The following is a 20,649-nucleotide window of genomic DNA, read 5'->3' as shown; positions in this document are numbered from 1 at the left end:
CACAAAGACAAACCAGTACGCTGCCGTCATACGCATATTTGTCCCATGTTTGCTGGGATTTTCTATGTACATGAGACAATTATGCGTAGAACGGTAGTACGGCCACCCTATTGAGAAACTAATCACAGTGTACACAAAGCAAAGCCTGGTACCGCCATCGGGGGTGACAATGGGTCTGGGGGGTGAGAATGAGTCATTACTCTCACAGGCAGCCTGAAGGTCTTAGAGCAAAATCGTTTAAAAAGGTCTCTTATATTTTAGTCTACTTGCTCTCAGATACATTTAATCCATTCTACAAGCATTCTAAGTAGTTGAAACGGTGACCCATTCTCACCCCCATTTGACCCATTGTCACCACCGACGACGGTACATAAAGCTTGAACCAAAATAATATAGCCTTCACCAAAAAAATTATCTTATTATAATACATGTTTATTGGTATACAATCAGCGAATGCAGCTTTAATTATTTTTTCAAAAGCTTTACAGAAATGTCGCAGGAGACAAATAAACCCTCCACTACTAAGCAGAAAGAGTAAAAAATAATTTTTTTTCATACGAATCAGGCAAATCAGTTATGACCGCCAAATACTCACCCAAATATCCACTTGGTACAGGTAGGCGTGTTCGCACGTACCCACTATTCCATGGCATTTCAATGCCATTGGTTGCGATGCAGCAGCAGCTATCATTGGCACCGCGACTGCTGTTACTGCTGGTGCCGCCAGCGCTCAGAACGCTACTCCCGTTGGTATGCTGATCATACGAGTCGGAGGAGAATCTGGACTGTAGAGCACTTCCGTGGTTAGCCGGGGGAATCCCATTGTCATCGTTCGTTGCGGCGCTTACGAGGTTTGGATTTGAAAGTCTCACTCCGTAGCGTAACGTTCCCAGTTGAATGTAATCGCTCTCTGGTATTGCTCTGGGAATGAAAATATAGACAGAGAAAAATAACGTTTTAGTACAACTAAACGTTGTTGAATGAAAGCTTTCGGAAAGCTGGCTGACTCTCATTTATAGTGCGCCTGGTAGATATACATGCTTCCTTCCATTTTACTTGCACTTGTACGAGAAAAAAGCTTAATTTATTAGTACTTAGGCTAACGTATTTTTTCATTAGGACAAATATGGCAGTTCGGCATAGGCAGTTTGAATGTTGAAATAGCGTTCACTGCGTTTATGTGATCTTTGGTAGTGAAATAAATTTCCTTGTATCTCCTTCTGTTTTCCTTTCCACCACAACATGTTGTTTAATATTGTAAATATTGCAATTAAACCCACAGATGAAGCAGCTGCTGTTTAAATGTTTTACTGCAGGTCCAAAAGCTAGATTTTAATATGGAGATATGATGAAACCTCTTTTATTGATTTGTGCCATCCAGAGGTGAACCAGCCAAGGGCTGAAAGCCTCTTTAATAAAGAAGAAAACAAATTGTACCATAATAAGTTCTACGGGTATTAAAACAATCTGAAAAATCTTGTCTGTTATTTAGGTGGTTTCAAAACGCATTTCATAGTTGTTGAAATGATTAGAATGCGTACATGACTTTAAACCCAGGAACGATTCCCAATTGTTGCAGAATAAATCTACACTGAAGAGAATTTCATAAATATTTTCATTATCGTGGACCTTAGGGGCCGTATACCAATAACGTTAGGGATGTTTCTGATTCGAACAAAGTTAATTGCTTATATCCGGGGATTAAACCACCCGACTTGGGTCCTTAATTTACATGTTGTGAAAACTCATATGTGAATATGTACATTATATGGAAGATATTGATTTGAAAAATGTATTGGAGGTAATTACTTTCCCTTCGATGGAACTCGAACCAACGACCCTCAGTTTCAGGTGGTTTTAATTCCCCTCTTTCCATGTATGATTTTTTCGAACATTTGTTTTTGCATACATACATACATGGAGCGAAAAATGAAAGATTTCACCACCCATAAACTATTACAAGATTATGCCAGGTATGACGAAAAGGCCGATTTTCTCCACGGAGATCTGTGTCACAGCTTATGTCGAGAAAGGTTCTACACATATTTTCTATGTGGATGATTTTTTTTATGAACATCAAACGTGTGTGCTACTTCAGGAGGACAACAATTGACGATCATGCGTCTCCATTATTGTCTATTCAACGGATTGTGAGTGTGTTGAAATTAATCATTCGCAGCACACGTTTAGAAATCAGCCAAATTCATCAGGAAAAGAAAAGAACGAAGAAGAAATGGGTTTTAGTGAATTTATATCGAGACGAATTTTGACACATTGTAACACACAAACAAGTAGGAATCACCAAACTATGTGTAGGATGTTTGACACTTTTTAATAAGCAAACCCATTCCTATTTTACTACTGGTCGTCAAATTTAAGACAAAAAAAAGCCCGGGCTGTGAAGTGGATTAAATTCTAGTCAACAAAAATCTACAGAAAATTTATCGATTAGTGAAATTCAAAAATTGAAATTTTTCAACCTGAGGTTCGTTGTTGATATCTTCTTGTAAAACCGTTGAAGTCTTTTGCGTAAATAAAGTGGATGTTTTTATATCTGAATGGAAAAAAATATCGTGACAGTGATTTTAGTACAAAAACATGTTTTTTCTCGTATAGTCAGAAACATGTTAATTTATATGGAGATGAGTGTTTAACTGTGATATCAATAATTTTTGTTTGTTTCGGCACTGATTAGTACCATCTTCAGGGGATAATTCATGCGTTTCGTTCGTCGTTAAATGTCCTTTCTAAGCTCATTGTCTGTAGTGTTTTTGATAGTTGATACATGTATTATGTTTTTCGTCTTTTTTTGGTTAATTTTGTTAACGTTTTAAGAATTATTTTTGCACTTTCACTAATTCGGAAAAAATGTCTAGGCTGGCGATTAACTTGGCTCTCAAATTATCCGTGTGACGGTTCCCGGCTACCCGCTTGATTGAAGAAGAAAGGGGAAAACGAAATCTAGCACATCTCATTGACAAGAACATCTGTCTGGATTATGTTACTCGGGGATCGGAAAGTTTGCATATAACCAGCCGATAAACAGGGTCAGGTGTTAATCCCAGGACATGTAAGATTTTCGAAGTATCCAGAAGGCCTGGTATGTTCAATTTTAATTTAATATCGCTGATTTTGTCCATTTTGTCCATTCAAAAGACTTGGTCCATGTAGAGATTAGGGACGGATAAGTCACTAGGGATTACGGTCGGTATTTATTTATTCGTGTAATTCCTACGCTGAATTCAAGGTTGATTGATGGATTTTACATATTGAGCGTCGCAAGAATAGTTTTTACATTTAGAAAAGTTTACATCAGGAAAACGCTGTTGTTGTTATCGGATGATTACCCTTAAATGCATTTATGGAGAAAGTTTATTAAGGTCAATAATTGTTTAAAGTTTTCTTGCTGAAACACACAAAACTAATCTATCTGTGTCAACACATGCAGAAAACACAAAGAAAATTCGATCACAAAATTAAAGAAGTTTTTTTTAGTTAAAAAGTTTTACGACGTTTTACGTTTCTGAAAATTTTGTGATTTTGAATTGTGTCTGAATTGAACGAAACCGTCGATTTGTTCTTTTTTTTCTGTTAAAACAATAGTCACTAGCACGGTATACAGAAAACAAGGTAGGCTCGTTAGAAAAATGACACTTCGAATGTGACGCATATTTTATCGCCACATGTTGGAGTACAAAAGTAAGCATGCTGCGACCGTATAGCATCGTCTCGGTCCAGCTTGTGCGCAGATAGCAGTGACGTCACATGTTTACATTCAAACTGAATGTTTACAGACGTGATGAGCCTGCCTTGTTTTTTGTATGCCGTGAGTCACTAGTGTCTAGGGTCAATCGCAGTAATCTGAAGCTAATCAGTTTTCTTTCCATCACTCTGCTTCAAATGGCATGAATGGGATGAGAAGTAAGGACACAGATTTTAGAAGGACTCTGAAAGAAGACTGAAAGTATTAGTTTAACATTATCATTGGCACACCACAGATACCAGTGAAGACACCCAACAATATTCTCTAAGCTCATTATACAAAAATATAAGTCATAACTATATAATAATGTGTTAAACTCAGTTCTACATGTGATTCTGAAAATCGTTCATCAAAACGATCCCTATACAATCTTGTCCTTTTCCAAGCTCGCAATGAGTACTCGTGAAAGTGGGATGAGTATTCTTCGGCTTTCATCCCAACGAGTTGCATTCCATCATTTACCTTCCCAATTCCTAATTGACCTGCATTCGGACGCGGCCGGCGCCAGTATTGCCATTCATAGAATATTGGATTACCAGTATTTACACACTGAGGATGTTGACTGCTTCTTCTTCTTCTTCTTATTGGCATTACATCCCCACACTGGGACATAGCCGCCTCGCAGCTTAGTGTTCATTAAGCACTTCCACAGTTATTAACTGCGAGGTTTCTAAGCCAAGTTACCATTTTTGCATTCGTATATCATGAGGCTAACACGATGATACTTTTATGCCCAGGGAAGTCGAGACAATTTCCAAGCCGAAAATTGCCTAGACCGGCACCGGGAATCGAACCCAGTCACCCTCAGCATGGTCTTGCTTTGTAGCCGCGCGTCTTACCACACGGCTAAGGAGGGCCCCTGGATGTTGACTGCACCCGAGTATTATTTGCTGGTTCCTTGTGTAACAACAGCTAATCCAGCAGTAATGCTCAAGCTCACTTGATAAAATTAATTTACCTTGTTTTAAAATAACCATTTTGTCTGTATTGATATAACACAATTTGCCTGTTTTGCAAAAAACCACTCTCACATTAACAGATGGATCCGCACGGAATCAGTTCAACGAAGTTCAAAATATTGTAAGCAAAAATTTCACGAAGTTCAAAATTTTGGAGGCAAAATATCCTATTTCACGGCTGATAAGGCTCGATTTCCAAAACAATAGGCGTTATATGAGTTAAGCGAACAATAGTATTATAATTGACGAGCAACGTAAGTGGTAAATCAAAGTATATTACTACGTAAAATCGGAAAATTAACATCAACAAAGCTATCGATTTTGTTTCATACATGCTTTAAAATGAATTTATTCCATTTGACAGAATGGTGTAAGGTCGAATGAACACACCAGCGAGCGAGACATTTGGTGAACTTTTGTTTTTTTTTTTCGAGAATAATATGGGACGTTTTGTAAAGTTACAATCAAGTGGTGAAATTAAATGGGATAGTACTAACTCGTCTTATGACAAGTGGCTATGGATCTTCGAGCCTTCTATCAAAAGTTCGGCTGTGAAGTGATCCTACAGCTTTTCCATATACTTAGTAAGCGAGAAAGACAGAAGGATATTGGACTTATTTTTGCAACATATTGTGAAGTTTGCAATTTCAAGTCGAATTTCCAAATAATTGTCCATGGAAATTGTGTAGAGAGACAAGCGCATAAGCCATCGGGAAAAGTAAGTACAGTGCTTGGTTCGGTCGTTGTGTTGAGAAGAAAATATTTGGTGTGCGTTGGATCATGCGGTAGTATTGCGCTTTGGTCCGGTCAAGACAAGCACAATCTTCAATAGTTGGCAGAAGCCATCGAGCGAGCGAATACAGTGCGTGTTTTAGTCGTCGCGAAGAGAAAAAAAAATTTATTATTCGGTGAAATGCTTTAGGCGCGCGTTGGGTTTTCGTCTTCGTATCAGTATGAATATGGCGCCGTTCCGGAGAAATAAATAGTCACTTACCAAGGCGACTTCCTATAGATTACCTTCTCATCTAACCAACTATCCCTTCCCATGACACTCACGGAGATGCAGAGGATTCCTCGGTCTCTTGTAGCAATGAGTGTCAGACTAATTTTCCTCCCCTAATCCTAAATTGGCTGTGAGGACGTGGCCGGCATCGATGTTGGACTTGATTTATTATACTAGGTTTTCAATATACAGCATAGCAGAACTGCTCTGGCTAACATATCTAAACAAATCCGATGATATTACTAGCTTTGAGCAAACGGCTTAAAAACCAGACGTGTTACCAGTAATGCGAGTAAACGGCGCGATTTTTGTTTTAGCCGAAATTTTGTGGATTTCGAATGGTTTTTCAATTAATCTAAATTTGCTGTTATAATATAACCATTTACGTATAGAACTGACATATTTCTGGCAATGAAATGAGTTTCTACTACAATCAATTAATTAAATTAGTCAAGCTTTTCAATCAATTAATTAAATTAGTTGGCTTTTCGGCCTCAATCATATGTTGCTCGAAAAATGGTTTTGTTTTTCTAGACAGGAAGGGGAATCAACCTCAGCCATCTTCGTATGGTCTTGCTTCGTAGCCTCGCATATTGCCACTAGGTAAAGAAAGGCTTGATTTACGGCTGCTAAAACTATGTTCTTAGTTCAAAACTTATACAGTCAAACCTCCATGAGTCGATATTGAAGGGACCATCGACCATAGGAAATCTTTGGAAATCTGTTTGAAGGGACCATCACAGTAACCCAGAAAATATTTTTTAATATGGGATAATTTGCTTCCATGAGTCGATATCGAGTCATAGAACATCGACTCATGGAGGTTTGACTGTATTTATGGGTCTATAGTGGCTTTTTAAATAATAATTGGATATGCACCGCTTTGAACAAGATGACGTTCAAAATAGAAGACTATTAAGACTTATTGTAAACAATATATGGATAAACAGCACGGTATACAGAAAACAAGGTAGGCTCGTAAGAAAAATGACACTTCGAATGTGACGCATGTTTTATCGCCACATGTTGAAGTACAAAAGTAAGCATGCTGCAACCATAGAGCATCGTCTCGGTCCAGCTTCTGCGAAGATAGCAGTGACGTCACATGTTAACCCTTCAAAATGAATGTTTATATACGTGATGAGCCTGCTTTGTTTTTGTATGCCGTGGATAAACAGTTTGTTAAAATGCAATACCTAAATGTGATTCGAAAAATGGCACTGTAACAGGGTGTCAACTCTTTTTTACAGTTTTACTTTTTGCCTTTCTCGTATACAAAGTATACGTAAAGGCTATATGTTCGCTCCAAAAACAAACTTTTTATAGGAGGCTCGGAGACCCATAGTGTTATATACCGATCGACTCAGCTCGACGAATCGAGGTGATGTCTGTGTGTGTGTATGTGTGTGCGTGTGTATGTGTGTGTGTATGTGTGTGTATGTGCGCAAAAAGTCTAGCCCACTTTTCAGATACTTACCCTTAAGGTGATTATAGAATGAAGCCAGAAATCGGCCATTTTGTAAACCACGTGCTTTTCCAATATTTTTTTCAAGAGCACGAGATGAAAGAACCATAACGCGCATAGGGTTGAAACAATGGAAGATCGTTTGTTTAGTTATGCTGAACAATCATAATTTAAATTTCGGTACTGTACAAAAACTATTACGCCAGATTTGGGGTTTTGGAAATGCATGTAGATAAACGTGTGGTGAATTTCAAATTCACCACGGGCTTCATTCTATAATCACCTTAATTCAACGCAAAATCTTGTCCCATTGTTTCCTATTGAAAATTGGCTGGATCGGACTATGGGCTCAGAAGTTATGGTCAAAAAACTTTTTTTTAGACAACAACAAGTGGGAAAGTCTAGCCCATTTTTTAGGCACTTAACCTTAACTGATTTGCTCGCAACAAAACGCATTCGACGCAGAACCCTGTCACATTGTTTCCTATTGAAAATGGGCTGGATCGGTCTATGTGCTCAGAAGTTAAGATGTATTCTCTGTGTCACGCAATAAATAAAATAATTTGGTGAGCATGACATCAAATTCTCCAAAGGCAGGTTTATTTATCGCTTTATGGTCTGTCGAGCACATAATGTGGCACGATAACATGGAATCTATTTGTTTTCTGCAGCAACATGAATTTTTGACAAAATTGATCATGTGAAGTAAATAAAATTGTACCATTTTGGTACAGATTTATCATACTCGTGCTGAAAAAATCATCTTTTTGCAACTAGTTGCACAAACTACTATTTTCAATTATTTGCAATGAAACTGCCACAGCATCATTCCATGTACGAATAAGTACAAGATACAGTGATGACTCGATTTTTAGCATGTAAAAACTTTGTTGCCCCTGATTTCGTCTACACTCGATTTTATGACGGTTTTGATATGGTTTCTCCACGATCCAATTTTTCCACAAGTCTATATAACCATTAATTGCTTTATATTTGTTCTATTTGACCTCTCTGAAGAATTTTTCTCGACACATTTTATAATGAGCGAGAAAGGCATCATCACCGCTAGGTGGATAATTCTGGGTTTTTACATTACAGTTCGAAGTTTCAAAAATTACGAAATCTTTTTTGTATTTAAATATTGGTGACATCTATTCAAGCCTTGACTTGAATCGATGTCGCCATTATTTAGGAATATTTAGGAAAACTTTTCTAGCAGCAAATTTGTCAAATAATGTTTGGTTGCAGACTATAAACTCAAATTTTCTTAACAGATGAGTCTATGAGCTCGAAGCTCTTCACGAAAGAAAGCTTAAAAAAGTCAACTATCATTTATCATAGCACACAAAGTTTCTGTAAAGTTTTGACTAAATTTGGCTAGTCGCCACTAAAATCGAGAGACACTTTATTCACCTTTAGTGATACCTTGATAATAGGGGGAATTTAATAAAAAAAAGCCTTCATATTCCTCTTATCGGGACATTTTGGTCAATTTTAATCCGAAGCTGAAAAAGTCTTGAAAAGTGACTCGGAAAGGGCCGGATTTAGGGAGGGGGGATAGTTGGGGCCGTGGCCCAGGCCCCCTACAAATCTTATGTACCAAAACCAACCCTTTTTTCGTACACTTCGGGGCCCCACAAGCTGTCGGCCCGAGTCGCCCTTCCGCCTACATCCGGCCCTGGACTCGGGTGATATAGATGTCAAGAGATGGTGGAATGAAATGGCCGCTGAAGTTGATAAACAAGATAATTCGAGGTATTACAAGAAAAGCTCTTCATATCATCCGATCAAAGAAGTAAACGCAGAGTTTGAAGAGTACAATTGAAAAAAATAAAGACGATACACAACACAGAGAGGCATAAGTCTCTTACAATCTTTACAAGCCACGAAAACAAGCGCATCGCGACCTGATACAAGTGCAAAGGAAACATTTGCTCCTGAAAGTGTAACTAAAAGCTTTCTATTTGGCTACCAACAGTTTTCTTTCAATGAAGCAGGATAAAGCTAATATTTTGTGTTCAGATGTTGACTGAATCCAGCAGGAGCAAGAACTTAAAGTAGTGGAAATAATCCCTTTGAGTTAGAGTCGAAAACAATTAGAATTCTCCAAAGTTTTCTGCATTCAAACGAGTATTATAAAGATGGAGGTAAGATACATATACCCGCATATATTTCCAATTTCTGACTTGCCGAGACTGATCTTTGCATATGATTTTAGAACCTCTTTTTTTTTCTTCTTTATTAAAGAGGCTATCAGCCCTTGGCTGGTTCACCTCTGGCGATTTTAGAACCTGGAAAAACCTGGAAAACTCAGGGATTTTTTCCCGGATTTCGAGTAGACACCCTGTGTTATGTAAGAATTTTCTGTCTATTGGGAATAAGGCTTGACTGGTCTAATTTTTAAATGAAAATATAACTTTTAAATACCTGTTCCATCGTTGTTGCATTCCAAGAGCGAGCTTTTGACAGCTCGGCGGCAAAGTTTTAACATTGCGTGTCACTTCTTGCGGATTGGATTGGTCGCTCATTTTTCGTAACACTGGTTACTTGCTTCATCTGGATCATTTTCTCGAGTAGAACACATTGAGCGACTGGGGAACTGATGGTGGAATTATAATCTGCAAAATAAGAGGAAAAATAGCATTGAAAACGACATCGTGAAAAGCAAAAAAACTTATTAATTACTTAATGAAAGATTTAAATTGTTAGATTTACAATCAACCTATAATGAGTTGTTATCAAAGCAGAAACCTTAATTTAAATAAAAAGTAAACCCTATCGGAAAACAAACCTGGTAGTTCCTCGACTGATTAGCTTGATATTTTACTAAAAAATAATACGCTTACACATCAACCTTCGGCTGTTGGACGTAGTTAAAACACGTGAAGTATTCATCCATCATGTTCGTCAATAGGCGTTACTTTAATTTTCCAGAAAAGATACCACGGACGGCTAACAATCGTCTCATAATTGATTAAGGGAATTACTCTCAAATGCCAAGAACGAGTGCGCTATCCCAGTAAGAGTAGACAGACATGACGAAAACAAATATCCAAGCGGCCAAACCTTGAACGAAGATTACAACCGAATGCCGCTGTACGGTTTTAACGTCGTGAATGCCAAGTTAGACGACACGACAGAATGCACGCAGGTTCCTCCCAGAGCAGATCATATCTGCATTGCGGTGCGCTGATTGTGTACTATGCACTACCGCCGAGCGTACGCCGGTACCGAGGAGGTAATTTCATGTTGTTCGTTTGTTTTGCATTGCGATGTCCAGTTTTATTAATTTATTTTGCGAAATTCAACAACTGAAAGCCTGGGTGCGCACTTTGAGTTTTCCTCGGAAGAATAGCGACCACAGGCGGTTGAGAATGGTGGTGTGTCTATTTCTATACTAAGTTGCGCTTACCTCCTACGGTTATTTTAGAGTAATTGAAAAATGAAACTGCTAAATCGAGGCCGACAGTTTAATGACAGTTCTTTGTCAGATGTTTGCCGAGCAAGGCAGGAGTGGAATCGTACCTCTCAGCTGTAACATAGTGCGTTTTCCGCTTTTAGTTATGACGGCTTGTAAGTGTGCTTATTTTTTTTTGTATACCTATACTCATTCTTACGACTTCTGAAGGTCAGAAACTCCTTTCTTGCAGTTTCTCCCCCAGAAATGGAAGGAAATTTATATTTAATCTAAGGACAAAGATTTTTAACCTAAACAAAAGTCACCTTTACCGATCCTTAAAAGCTGGATAGTAATGTTTCAAACTGGACTATCATTCTACTACTGATTCTATTTTCACAGTTGGCAACGTTAGAACGAGATGTAGCTGATAATGTCGGTATTCCGGCGAAACTGATTATACGATGATCCGTGTAACGCTTGTAGACTCGAAATCACGTAGGAGGAGCGCAGGACACCGGCAATGTTTTGTAAACACCACAAAAGCTGTAACTTAAGTGAGGATAAACATTTCATTACACGAACGTACATAAATGACTACCAATCAATCACCATATTGAAATAACAGAAACATTTAATATAATAAATGATGAGAAGTGTAATTCATTAGATGTTCAACACTATTCAACAAGTCCAGCAAAAAGGCACTGCTGCCATTTATTTCAATTAAAGCAACATTCATTGAGTTTGATGTTCGCGCGCTGCAAAAAAGTAGAGCTTTAACAGACAAACAGACCTAATTAACTTGAATATACAAGATGCTTCGAATTGAATACTTTTCGTATACCATGTCCCGCGTGAAGCAGGGGCTTCCTTAGTCGTGCAGTAAGATGCGCTGCTAAACATTAAGACCATGTTGAAGCTGACTGGGTTCGATTCCCGCGGTCTAGGAAATTTTTCGGGTTGGACATTTTCTCGACTTCCCTGTGGATAAAAGTACCATCGTGTTAGCCTCATGATATAAGAATGCATACATGACAACATGGCTTTGAAATCTCGCAGTTAATAACTGTGGAAGTGCTGTATGAACACTAAGCTGCTAGGCGACAATGTCCCAGCGGGGAATATAATGCCAATAAAAAAAAGAAGAAGAAGAAGTAATGTTGAGCAATATGAAAATCAAAAATCCGTATCGTTCAAACTGTTATATCTGTATGTCTGTGCTTCAATGTTTAAAAAGGGCCGCAATTGATGCTCACGTCTCTAGGGTCCGCGCTTCCAATGACACAGCGCAATTCGAAAAGTCATAATTTTTCTAAATTTGCATATTATATTATGTATGCACTATGTGATTATGAACATGACTTACAGAAAGCTCATTTCCCATCGCAAGAAGTCATTCATAGTCTGACCACGCTTCGGTTTCGATATGCATCTGGAGCTCGACAACAGCACTAATGATCGTAAATTGCAACGCCCCATGACCACGGCTTCGTCACTTCAGTTGAGCGGATTTCCATAGCAATCCACAGAGTGCGGTATGACTTGAGATGTGCTGAAGAAATAATCATTTCCGACTTCTCTCTATAATAATTAATTGACATATAAAACACGATGACAGCAGTGATTGCAAAAATAGGACCCCTGACAGCCTAATCGAATAGCATTACATTCACACAAAATACGCCATCATATTGAATACGGGAAGCGATGGGATGCTTTGTAAACCTCAAATAAATATAGATGTATCAGTTGATTGGTGAGGATCAACAGAAACATTCAGCTAAATTATCAATAAGTATACAGTTTGACATACATTGACATATTCTGGATTAAATTAAATTTTTGTTCTATCCCCCTGTGAAACTTCATAAATTATAAAAGGCTCCGTTCGATTCGACTCATTTTTTCATCACTTTTTAAAATTACAGGTCGTCGTTACTATGACATACTGTATTCAATATTGTTGGTTGTAAAATTAGAGGTTATTGAACACAAAAATATGCGTTTAAATATTTCCATGGCGAGTAATTTTCAGAATTTTAAACTGTGCATGCACAGATTGCATGAAGTCAATATAGCAAGCCATTGCATTAGGTCTCTGGTCACGAGAAAAAATAACTAGATATGTGTTTGTGTCTATACAAAGAATCTTTTTTTAAACTTCCGTCAAGGAACGATGCTTTATACATACTTCGCCAACCTTATTTTGCTTACAAAATAATTTGGCCGAAGACGAGAATTGAACCTAAGCATTCCACACCAAGCCGAGCACTATGAGAGAAGCAGTGATAGAAGACTATTAGGGCCGATGCCCACGTAGCGTTTTTTAAAGCTGCGTGCACGCCGCGTACGCGCAAGGTACCCAGCATCAAATGTAGTCGTGCACACGTTTACGTGTGCATTACTCCATTTGATGCTGGGTACCTCGGCCCTTATAATCCTCGTTCTGTGCTATGTGATGGGATAATTATCATATAACACAAGTAGAAGGGCAATAGAGATATCGGAATTGGCACTATGCTTGTCTGCGTCCTTGTCCGTCATCAAGTTGGACGGATTCGGGAAGATTGTGTAAGTCGAAGCTATACTGCTGTACACGATGCATATATTTGTTGCTGGTGGAGCTAACGAGAGTCGTTTAGATGTCTTGATCGAAACCAAACAAACCGATTTAACCCAACAAACAATTCTAGCTGAATAATCTAGTTTTCTAACTGAAAAAGACTATTTTTTGGTTGGTTAAGCGCTGTATAAGCTTCTGATGTTTGTTTGGGAATGCAAAGTTGACGTAACAAATATAACATTCTCTGAGCGGTTTGTATGCGAGATTTGATACAAAAAGCTTAATGCAAAGAATGTCATGTTTCTTGATTGAATCCTTAGATTCGAATCAACCAACCAAACTTATATGGTTCAACACAGCGTTGTCCCCATAATTTTTGAACGCTATGACTTATCGTGATTATATTCAATAGTGATCAACTATGCTACGGTTCTCAACCTTTTTCATGAGAGGTACCCCTTCGAACCCTTGCACTAATTGAGGTAAGTACCCCCCATTTTTTGCTGTAAATAAAAATAAGCGTAACTCATAAGACATATGGACGAGAAAGCTGAAGGGATATATGGCTCTCCATAAAGTAGGCTGAAATTTTTATCATTCTGTGCAACTTTCCAATTCACATTAAGTTTAACCATCAAACTTCCTACAGGACTTTTATCAGTACTGGAGGCTTCTGAATCACTTCAAAGTAGGCTTCTGCGCCTCTTGAAGGGAGGTTTATGAGCCTCTTGAATGGAGGCTTCCGAACCACTTGAAAGGAGGTTTCTGAGCCTCTTGATAGGAGCTCTCCGAGCCTCTTGAAAGGAGCCTGCCAAACTTTTTGAAAGAAGGCTTTCGATCCTCTTAAACTAGCTTATTGAAAATAGGCTTCCGGGCCACTTTAAGAAACCTCTTTAAGGGAGGCTTCCGGGTCTCTTGAAGGGAGCCTTTCGAGCCTCTTTAAAGGATGCTTCCGGGCCATTTGAAAGGAGGCTTTCGGGCCTCTTGAAAGGAGGCTTCCGGGCCTCTTGAAAGGAGGCTTCCGGGCCTCTTGAAAGGAGGCTTCCGGGCCTCTTGAAAGGAGGCTTCCGGGCCTCTTGAAAGGAGGCTTCCGGGCCTCTTGAAAGGAGGCTTCCGGGCCTCTTGAAAGGAGGTGTTACGTACAGATTTAGAATGTTCCATCCCAAGATGCACCTCACTAGGCAATCAGATAGGCAGCAGCAAGACAGACAATACGAGTGTGTTTCATCGTCATCGAGTCAGGTCAAAGTATAGGTAGCTCTTCGGCAGCTAACTGCCGTCGCGTCGATCGCAGCGATCGCAGCACATATTAGAATTTTTAGTTCGCTCTTGCATATCACCCGTGTCGGTCGGAAAGTAAAATACAGTCCACTTTATAATTGAACTTTATGTAGTTTGTTGTTCGTAATTAATAAATTATTCGTCGTGTCGCAGTAAAGTTAAACAGTGATGTTTTAAGACTAATTCCGAAACGCGCTATTCCGCGAGTGATCCGTGGATTCAGTCTGGCCAGTGAAAAAGGTTTTATAACTAACATTTTTGGTCCTGATCGAGCCGGATAAGATCAATCCGCGGGACCACGTCTTGGTGAATAGTGCGCGTGGCTTGGGTTAATTGTGTGTCCGACCCATTGTCCGTCGTTATTGCGCGTGAAAAAGTGAACTTGTAAAATTGTATGCGGAGTGCAAAGTGTGCTCTGATCCATTGTGCGGAATCGATACCCGTCTTCTGCTAGTGAGCAAATTAATTACTGCCAATGGATAGCAGTTAGCGAAAGTGATTTAAAATATCCTGTGAGGCCGTGTATGCAGTTTGGAATCAACGTTCTTCACAACTGATGCTGAATATTGGATTTTGATGCTGCATTTCGACATTTTGGATACCCCGAAGGATCAACCATCTAAATTCAGCTAAGTAGAGTGTGTGTGAATGTGTGGTTGAGGAGGCTTGGGCTCAGCGTGGTCTGCATGTGACGCTAGCCAAATAGAAGCGCATTGTCTTGAGTTAAATTTGCAAGCGCTCTGTTACCGCACTGTGGTGCGGGTTTGGACAAATTGAATTTTATTTGTGGAATTTTGGAGAAACAATTTTGAGTTCTCCGGTTGACTATTTAGTTCGGCACATTTGCGATTTGCCATTTGACTAATTCCCACAGTTAGTGGTTGATAATTGAGCTGTCAATTCTGTCAATCCGTTTCGCTTGAGGTCTCGGTCGTGGTTCAGTGCTAGTGAAGTGTGATCTTTGTGCTATTCAGAATGCCGAAGTCCAATTTGAGGCAACTGGAGAAAGAGGAGAATCAGTTGAACGCAGCTTTGGCGAATGTGAAAGATTTTGTGGATAATTTTGATGCAGTTCGTGACAGTGATATGGTTGAATTACGTTTAGTGAAACTAGATGAAATTTTTGATCGGTTCTGTATCATTAGGGTGAACATTGATGTGCTTCTAGACGAAACCAGCGAAGAGTTTGAAAGTGCAGCTGATGACGATGGTGTTGATAGCGCGAAGAATGCTCCCGTCGGCGGTGACAGTGTGCAAACATACAAGAATTTTGAAAATTCGTATTTTCGTTTGAAGTCAGCGTTGCTTGCTAAACGCCCTAGAACGAAAGTAGAGATTCCCTGAACGTCAAGCTGCCTGCCAACCTTCCCGGTTGAAGTATCCGGAGCTGAAGCTTCCATCGTTTTGCGGAAAGCTGCAAGATTGGATCACTTTCCGCGATAATTTCAAATCGTTGATTCACGACAACGGTGATTTGAGTCCAATCGACAAGTTTAATTACTTGCGAGCATCTTTGAGAGATGAAGCATTACTTCAGATCAACCAAGTTCAGGTGAGTGCTGCCACCTACAACATTGCGTGGAATATTCTCGAGGCGAAATATGAGAATCATAAGCTGATAGCACACGAACATCTGAAGGCGCTGTTTTCTGTTCCAGTGATGAAGTCGGAGTCGTTTGATGCCCTGAATACCGTCCTGATGACGTTCAAGGTCAATCTTCAGCAGTTGGAAAAGTTGGGAGAAAACACTGAGAACTGGAATTCTAGCATTCATGTTGTCGCGGAAGCTATATCCAACAGCCTTCGCCAATGGGAAATTCATCACAGTTCGAAGAATATTCCTCAGTATGATGCTACGATTGAATTTCTGGAGAAGCATTGCGCAATTCTGCATTCTACGTCAGCCCGCAGTTCAAGTGATCAAAGAAGATCATTCAAGAGTTCAGCAGTTCACACGCTTGTTTCTGCTTCATGTAATTGTCCAGTCTGCAATGGTGGACCGCATAGCATCGAACAGTGTCGTCGTTTTGACAAAATGAGAGTGATCGACCGAAAATTGTTGATCCGAAGACTTGGACTTTGCTTGAATTGCTTGTGTTCTGGACATTTTGTAGCAGATTGTTCGAGACGTACCTGTGCAAAGTGTGGACAACGTCATCACCATCTTTTGCATCCGTATTACCCATCCGCTTCTAGCACGCAGAACCAAACGTCGAGCATCCCAAACAGGCCTCAAGTCGCGAACTCAAACGCTCAATCTCAGTCTCGTCAACAGTCAGTACAGCATTCGCAATCGCATATATCCCGGATGAATAATACTCAAATATCTCCACAAACACCCGTCCAAACCACCACTCCACCACATACACGACAGCCACCTCCCACAAAAACACCAACTATTTCTCACCACACTGCTACCTCACACAATGCTCGTAGCCAGCGAAGCACCACACTTTTGTCAACCGCTCTCGTGAAACTCGCCGATCGCTTCGGAAATACGGTCATCGCTCGTGCATTGCTGGATAACGGTTCTCAAATATGCATGATAACAGAGAACCTGTCTCAAAGGTTGAATTTCAAGCGTTCACACGAGAACTTGCCTGTGAAAGGTGTTGGTGATTCTATGACAGTGTCGAAACAATCGGTGTTAGCGAGGATCCTGTCACGTTATTCTTCATTCGAAACCAAGGATGTGAAATTTTATGTGTTGCCTCGAATTACTGTGAATCTGCCGCAGACAACTATTGACATCAGTTCCTGGAAGCTGCCATCAGACATCTGCCTAGCTGATCCAAGGTTCCACGAATCCAGTGCGATAGATGCAGTCCTTGGCGTATCAGTTTTCTACGAGTTGCTGCTGAGTGAGCAGTTGAAACTATCGGATTCTGGTCCGATTTTACGAAACACCGAACTGGGTTGGATAGTTGCTGGAGAAATAACTGATAGTCCAGTCACCACGTTCAGCGCTGTTACAGCCTCAGTCACCACAGAAGAGATACACGAGCAGTTAGCACGTTTTTGGGACTTGGAGTCATGCCGAACGAAGAGCTGTCTTTCCGTCGAAGAATCTACGTGTGAATCGATTTTCGAGCAGACGACAACGAGAGACGCTGATGGAAAATTTCGAGTGGTGCTACCGAAGAAGCAGTTCATGATGGAACATTTGGGAAGGTCGAAGGAGATAACAACCAAACGGTTCATGGGCTTGGAGCGCCGTCTAACTGCAAATCCAGAAATGAAGGCTCTCTATACTGAATTCATCCACGAGTATTTACTGATGGGCCATATGCGAGAAGTACGTAAGGAGGAGGAAGAACCTATCCACAGCTATTATTTGCCACACCATGCAGTCATGAAACCGGACAGTACGACAACGAAGCTCAGAGTTGTTTTTGACGCCTCATGTGCTACAGATTCTGGAGTTTCCCTGAACGACACACTGATGGTAGGACCGGTGGTCCAAGACGATTTGCTGTCAATACTTCTTCGTTTCCGCCTCCAGAAGTACGCTATAGTCGCTAGGGTGGTTCAAAAAATCGGTTTTGCTCCACAGTGCTAATCTGATTCTTTATCATGTTCTGAGTGTCCCCTGAAAATTTGAGCTCATTTGGATTAAAACTGACTTAGCACAAGCCGTTTCAAGTTTGCATGCAAATTAGTATGGGGAAATTTATTTTTTCATTATACTGTTAATGACGCTTCCCCATTGAGCGCAGGTTAAAAGAAAACCTACATAGCTAGAAGGAATACTCAGCAGCTTTCACCCAACGGAAACCGCATGTTGATTAATTGCCCCAATAATTAGTAATCGATTTTAAGACAGGATGCAAATCTTTAGTCATGATTGTTAAACTTCTTTGAGGGCATCACTGAAATGTGCAGTACAACATAGTAGCCTGAATTTGTGTGTGCTATCTTTCGCGCCACGAGCAACAATGTTGCCTGTTGAGGAGTTATGCAATTAGCTCCAGAAAACCACGGTATAGATTAAATTCGATTACTAATTATTGGAAAGATTAATTAAGATGCGGTTTTCACTGGGTGAAAGCTGTTGAGTATTCCTTTTAGCTATGTAGGTTTTCTTTTAACCTGCGCCTAATGGGGAAGCGTCATTAACAGTACAATGAAAAAATAAATTTCCCCATACTAATTTGCATGCAAACTTGAAACGGCTTGTGCTAAATCAGTTTTAATTCAAATGAGCTCAAATTTTCAGAGGGCACTTAGAACATAATAAAGAATCAGATAAGCACTGTGGAGCAAAATCGATTTTTTGAACCACCCTAATAGTCGCTGACGTAGAGAAAATGTATCGAATGATCAACGTAGTCGAACAAGATCAGCCATTGCAAAGGATTCTTTCGTACTTAGCAAGTCGAAGTCTGAAGAAGTGTGCCGAAGAAGGAGAACAGGCGTAGCCTGCAGCAGCCAAGGTCGTAAAGCGCAATTTCTATGTCGATGACATGCTAACTGGTGCGAAATCTGTCAAGGAAGGACAAAGCCTTTGTCGCGATATTTCCTCGCTACTGAGTTCTGCTGGTTTCAATCTCCGAAAGTGGCACTCTAATCAGCCAGCAATCTTAAAGGCAATTCCAAGTTATTTGCGAGACAAGCGAGAACTTTTAGACATCGATTCGTCGTCCACGGTGAAGACCCTTGGACTATGTTGGGAGCCAGCTACGGATAAGTTCTGGTTCGAAATGCCACTCTGGAAGCAGTCGTTACCTATTACGCAACATATCGTTCTCTCTGACTCCGCTCGTTTGTTCGATACGTACGGATTAGCAGGTCCAGTGATTGTGCAGGCGAAGATGTTTCTCCAAGAGCTTTGGAAAAGGAAGTATTCTTGGGATGAACCGTTGAGCGCAGATCTGCAGTCACAATGGCTACAATTCCGGACAAAGTTGGATCGACTGGATGCAGTTTCCGTTCCCCGCTGGATCGCATTCGACGATAATGTGATTTCAAGTGAGCTACACGGATTCTGTGACGCCTCGGAGAAAGCGTATGGAGGAGCGATCCATCTGCAAGGTATTTGGAACCATGTACCAGGAATTGAGAATCCGGCTGACATTATTTCGCGTGGCGTTACACCACTACAGCTCGCCGAGAGTTCTGTTTGGTGGAATGGACCTAAGTGGCTTCAAGAGGATTCCAATACATGGCCGAAGATGAGTGACAGCACAGTGCAGCAGTTGGAGTCAATTACGCTTGAGGAAAAGCCGTTGATAGCAGATGTAGTGCAGGAACTACCGTCTAGTGATACGTTCAACGTCCGACAAGCATCACGCAAGATGGCTTCTGTTGAGTCTTACCTATGCGTATTCGTCTGCCTAATAGTTACAGCGGTCTATTTAGCGATGATAGCAGATTTTAGAACTGAGGCATTCCTGGCTGCCTGCCTAGAGGAAATTACAAGAATTCAGTTGAGTAGATGGAGTCAAGTTCAGCGGTTTAGTCAAGTCTTGTGGAAAAGATGGTCAACAGATTATTTGTCGGACCTTCACAACCGAAACAAGTGGACGAGGAGAAGAGACAACTTGCACATTGGAACGATGGTCCTACTGAAAGAAGACAAGTTGCCTCCGTTGCAGTGGCACTTGGGACGAGTGACGGAGATCCACCCAGGCGCCGATGACATCATTCGAGTAGTTACAGTTCGTACGCAGTATGGAACTTTCCGTAGAGGTATCCAGAAGATTTGTATACTTCCCATCCGGGACAATCAGCATCTAGTCGAGCACGCTCAGTAGTCAAGTCCGTCAAGTAAAATAAGTATTTCTGCCCCCGTTGGGGCACTTAAGGCAGCAGGCGGCAATTATTTCGCCGTTGATGTCTGGGGGCGACCCTCAAGTTACGTGCATCCCTTCTTAGTATTCTGTTGGAACCTACTGCTTTGCTTTCCTTCACTAGGGATGTGACCATCAACTGCACCTGCTTCGGACATCGTCGCTGCCAAATCGTCTACTTGATCAGTGAGACTTCTTCTGTTCTTGTTTCCTGCTTTGGATCATCATAAGGCTAAGTTAAGTACGCCCTATATGGGGCAACTGTCGGCATTTTGAGGTGCATTACCGCTACGGCACGGGGGCGATCTATAAGATACGTCGATCCGCTTTTGTGTTTGTTCTGGATCCAAATCGCTTCTTATTCTTCGACAGATCTCCTGTTCACCTGTACATCGCTAGTCATCGGTATCTACTAGCCCACTGAAG

The 20,649-nt window shown here is 40.5% G+C and overlaps 2 protein-coding genes across 2 annotated transcripts in view; one reads left to right on the top strand and one right to left on the bottom strand.

Moving 5' to 3' along the window:
- Positions 1-595: 595 nt before the first annotated feature.
- The window catches only part of LOC134204055 (uncharacterized), a gene marked incomplete at its 3' end in the record, with an annotated part of 60,726 nt that continues 40,672 nt past the window's right edge, over positions 596-20,649 (bottom strand). Inside the window, exons 2-3 of the mRNA XM_062678879.1 lie at positions 9,618-9,808; positions 596-921 (exon numbers count right to left, since the gene is read on the bottom strand). Coding sequence (XP_062534863.1) covers positions 596-921; positions 9,618-9,718 — 427 coding nt within the window. The remainder of the gene's footprint in view (positions 922-9,617; positions 9,809-20,649) is intronic.
- Positions 15,410-18,736, top strand: LOC134204054 (uncharacterized). Its single transcript, XM_062678878.1, has 4 exons — positions 15,410-15,763; positions 15,813-16,279; positions 16,631-17,879; positions 18,725-18,736. The coding sequence occupies exons 1-4, from the start codon at positions 15,410-15,412 to the stop codon at positions 18,734-18,736; spliced, it is 2,082 nt and encodes a 693-aa protein (XP_062534862.1).

The sequence above is a fragment of the Armigeres subalbatus genome, unplaced genomic scaffold (assembly GCF_024139115.2).
Source record: "Armigeres subalbatus isolate Guangzhou_Male unplaced genomic scaffold, GZ_Asu_2 Contig377, whole genome shotgun sequence".
Classification (NCBI taxonomy): Eukaryota; Metazoa; Arthropoda; class Insecta; order Diptera; family Culicidae; genus Armigeres; species Armigeres subalbatus.
The sequence above is the reverse complement of the archived record's forward strand: the minus strand, read 5'-3'. Positions and strand labels throughout refer to the sequence as shown.

Bases quoted from the DNA above. Each gene is read 5' to 3' on its own strand.
- LOC134204054 (XM_062678878.1), top strand. From the start codon at position 15,410: ATGCCGAAGTCCAATTTGAGGCAACTGGAGAAAGAGGAGAATCAGTTG. The intron at 15,764-15,812 runs GTAGAGATTCCC...TCCCGGTTGAAG, and splicing joins CTAAACGCCCTAGAACGAAA to TATCCGGAGCTGAAGCTTCC. The intron at 16,280-16,630 runs GTATGATGCTAC...ATCCGCTTCTAG, and splicing joins AGTTCGAAGAATATTCCTCA to CACGCAGAACCAAACGTCGA.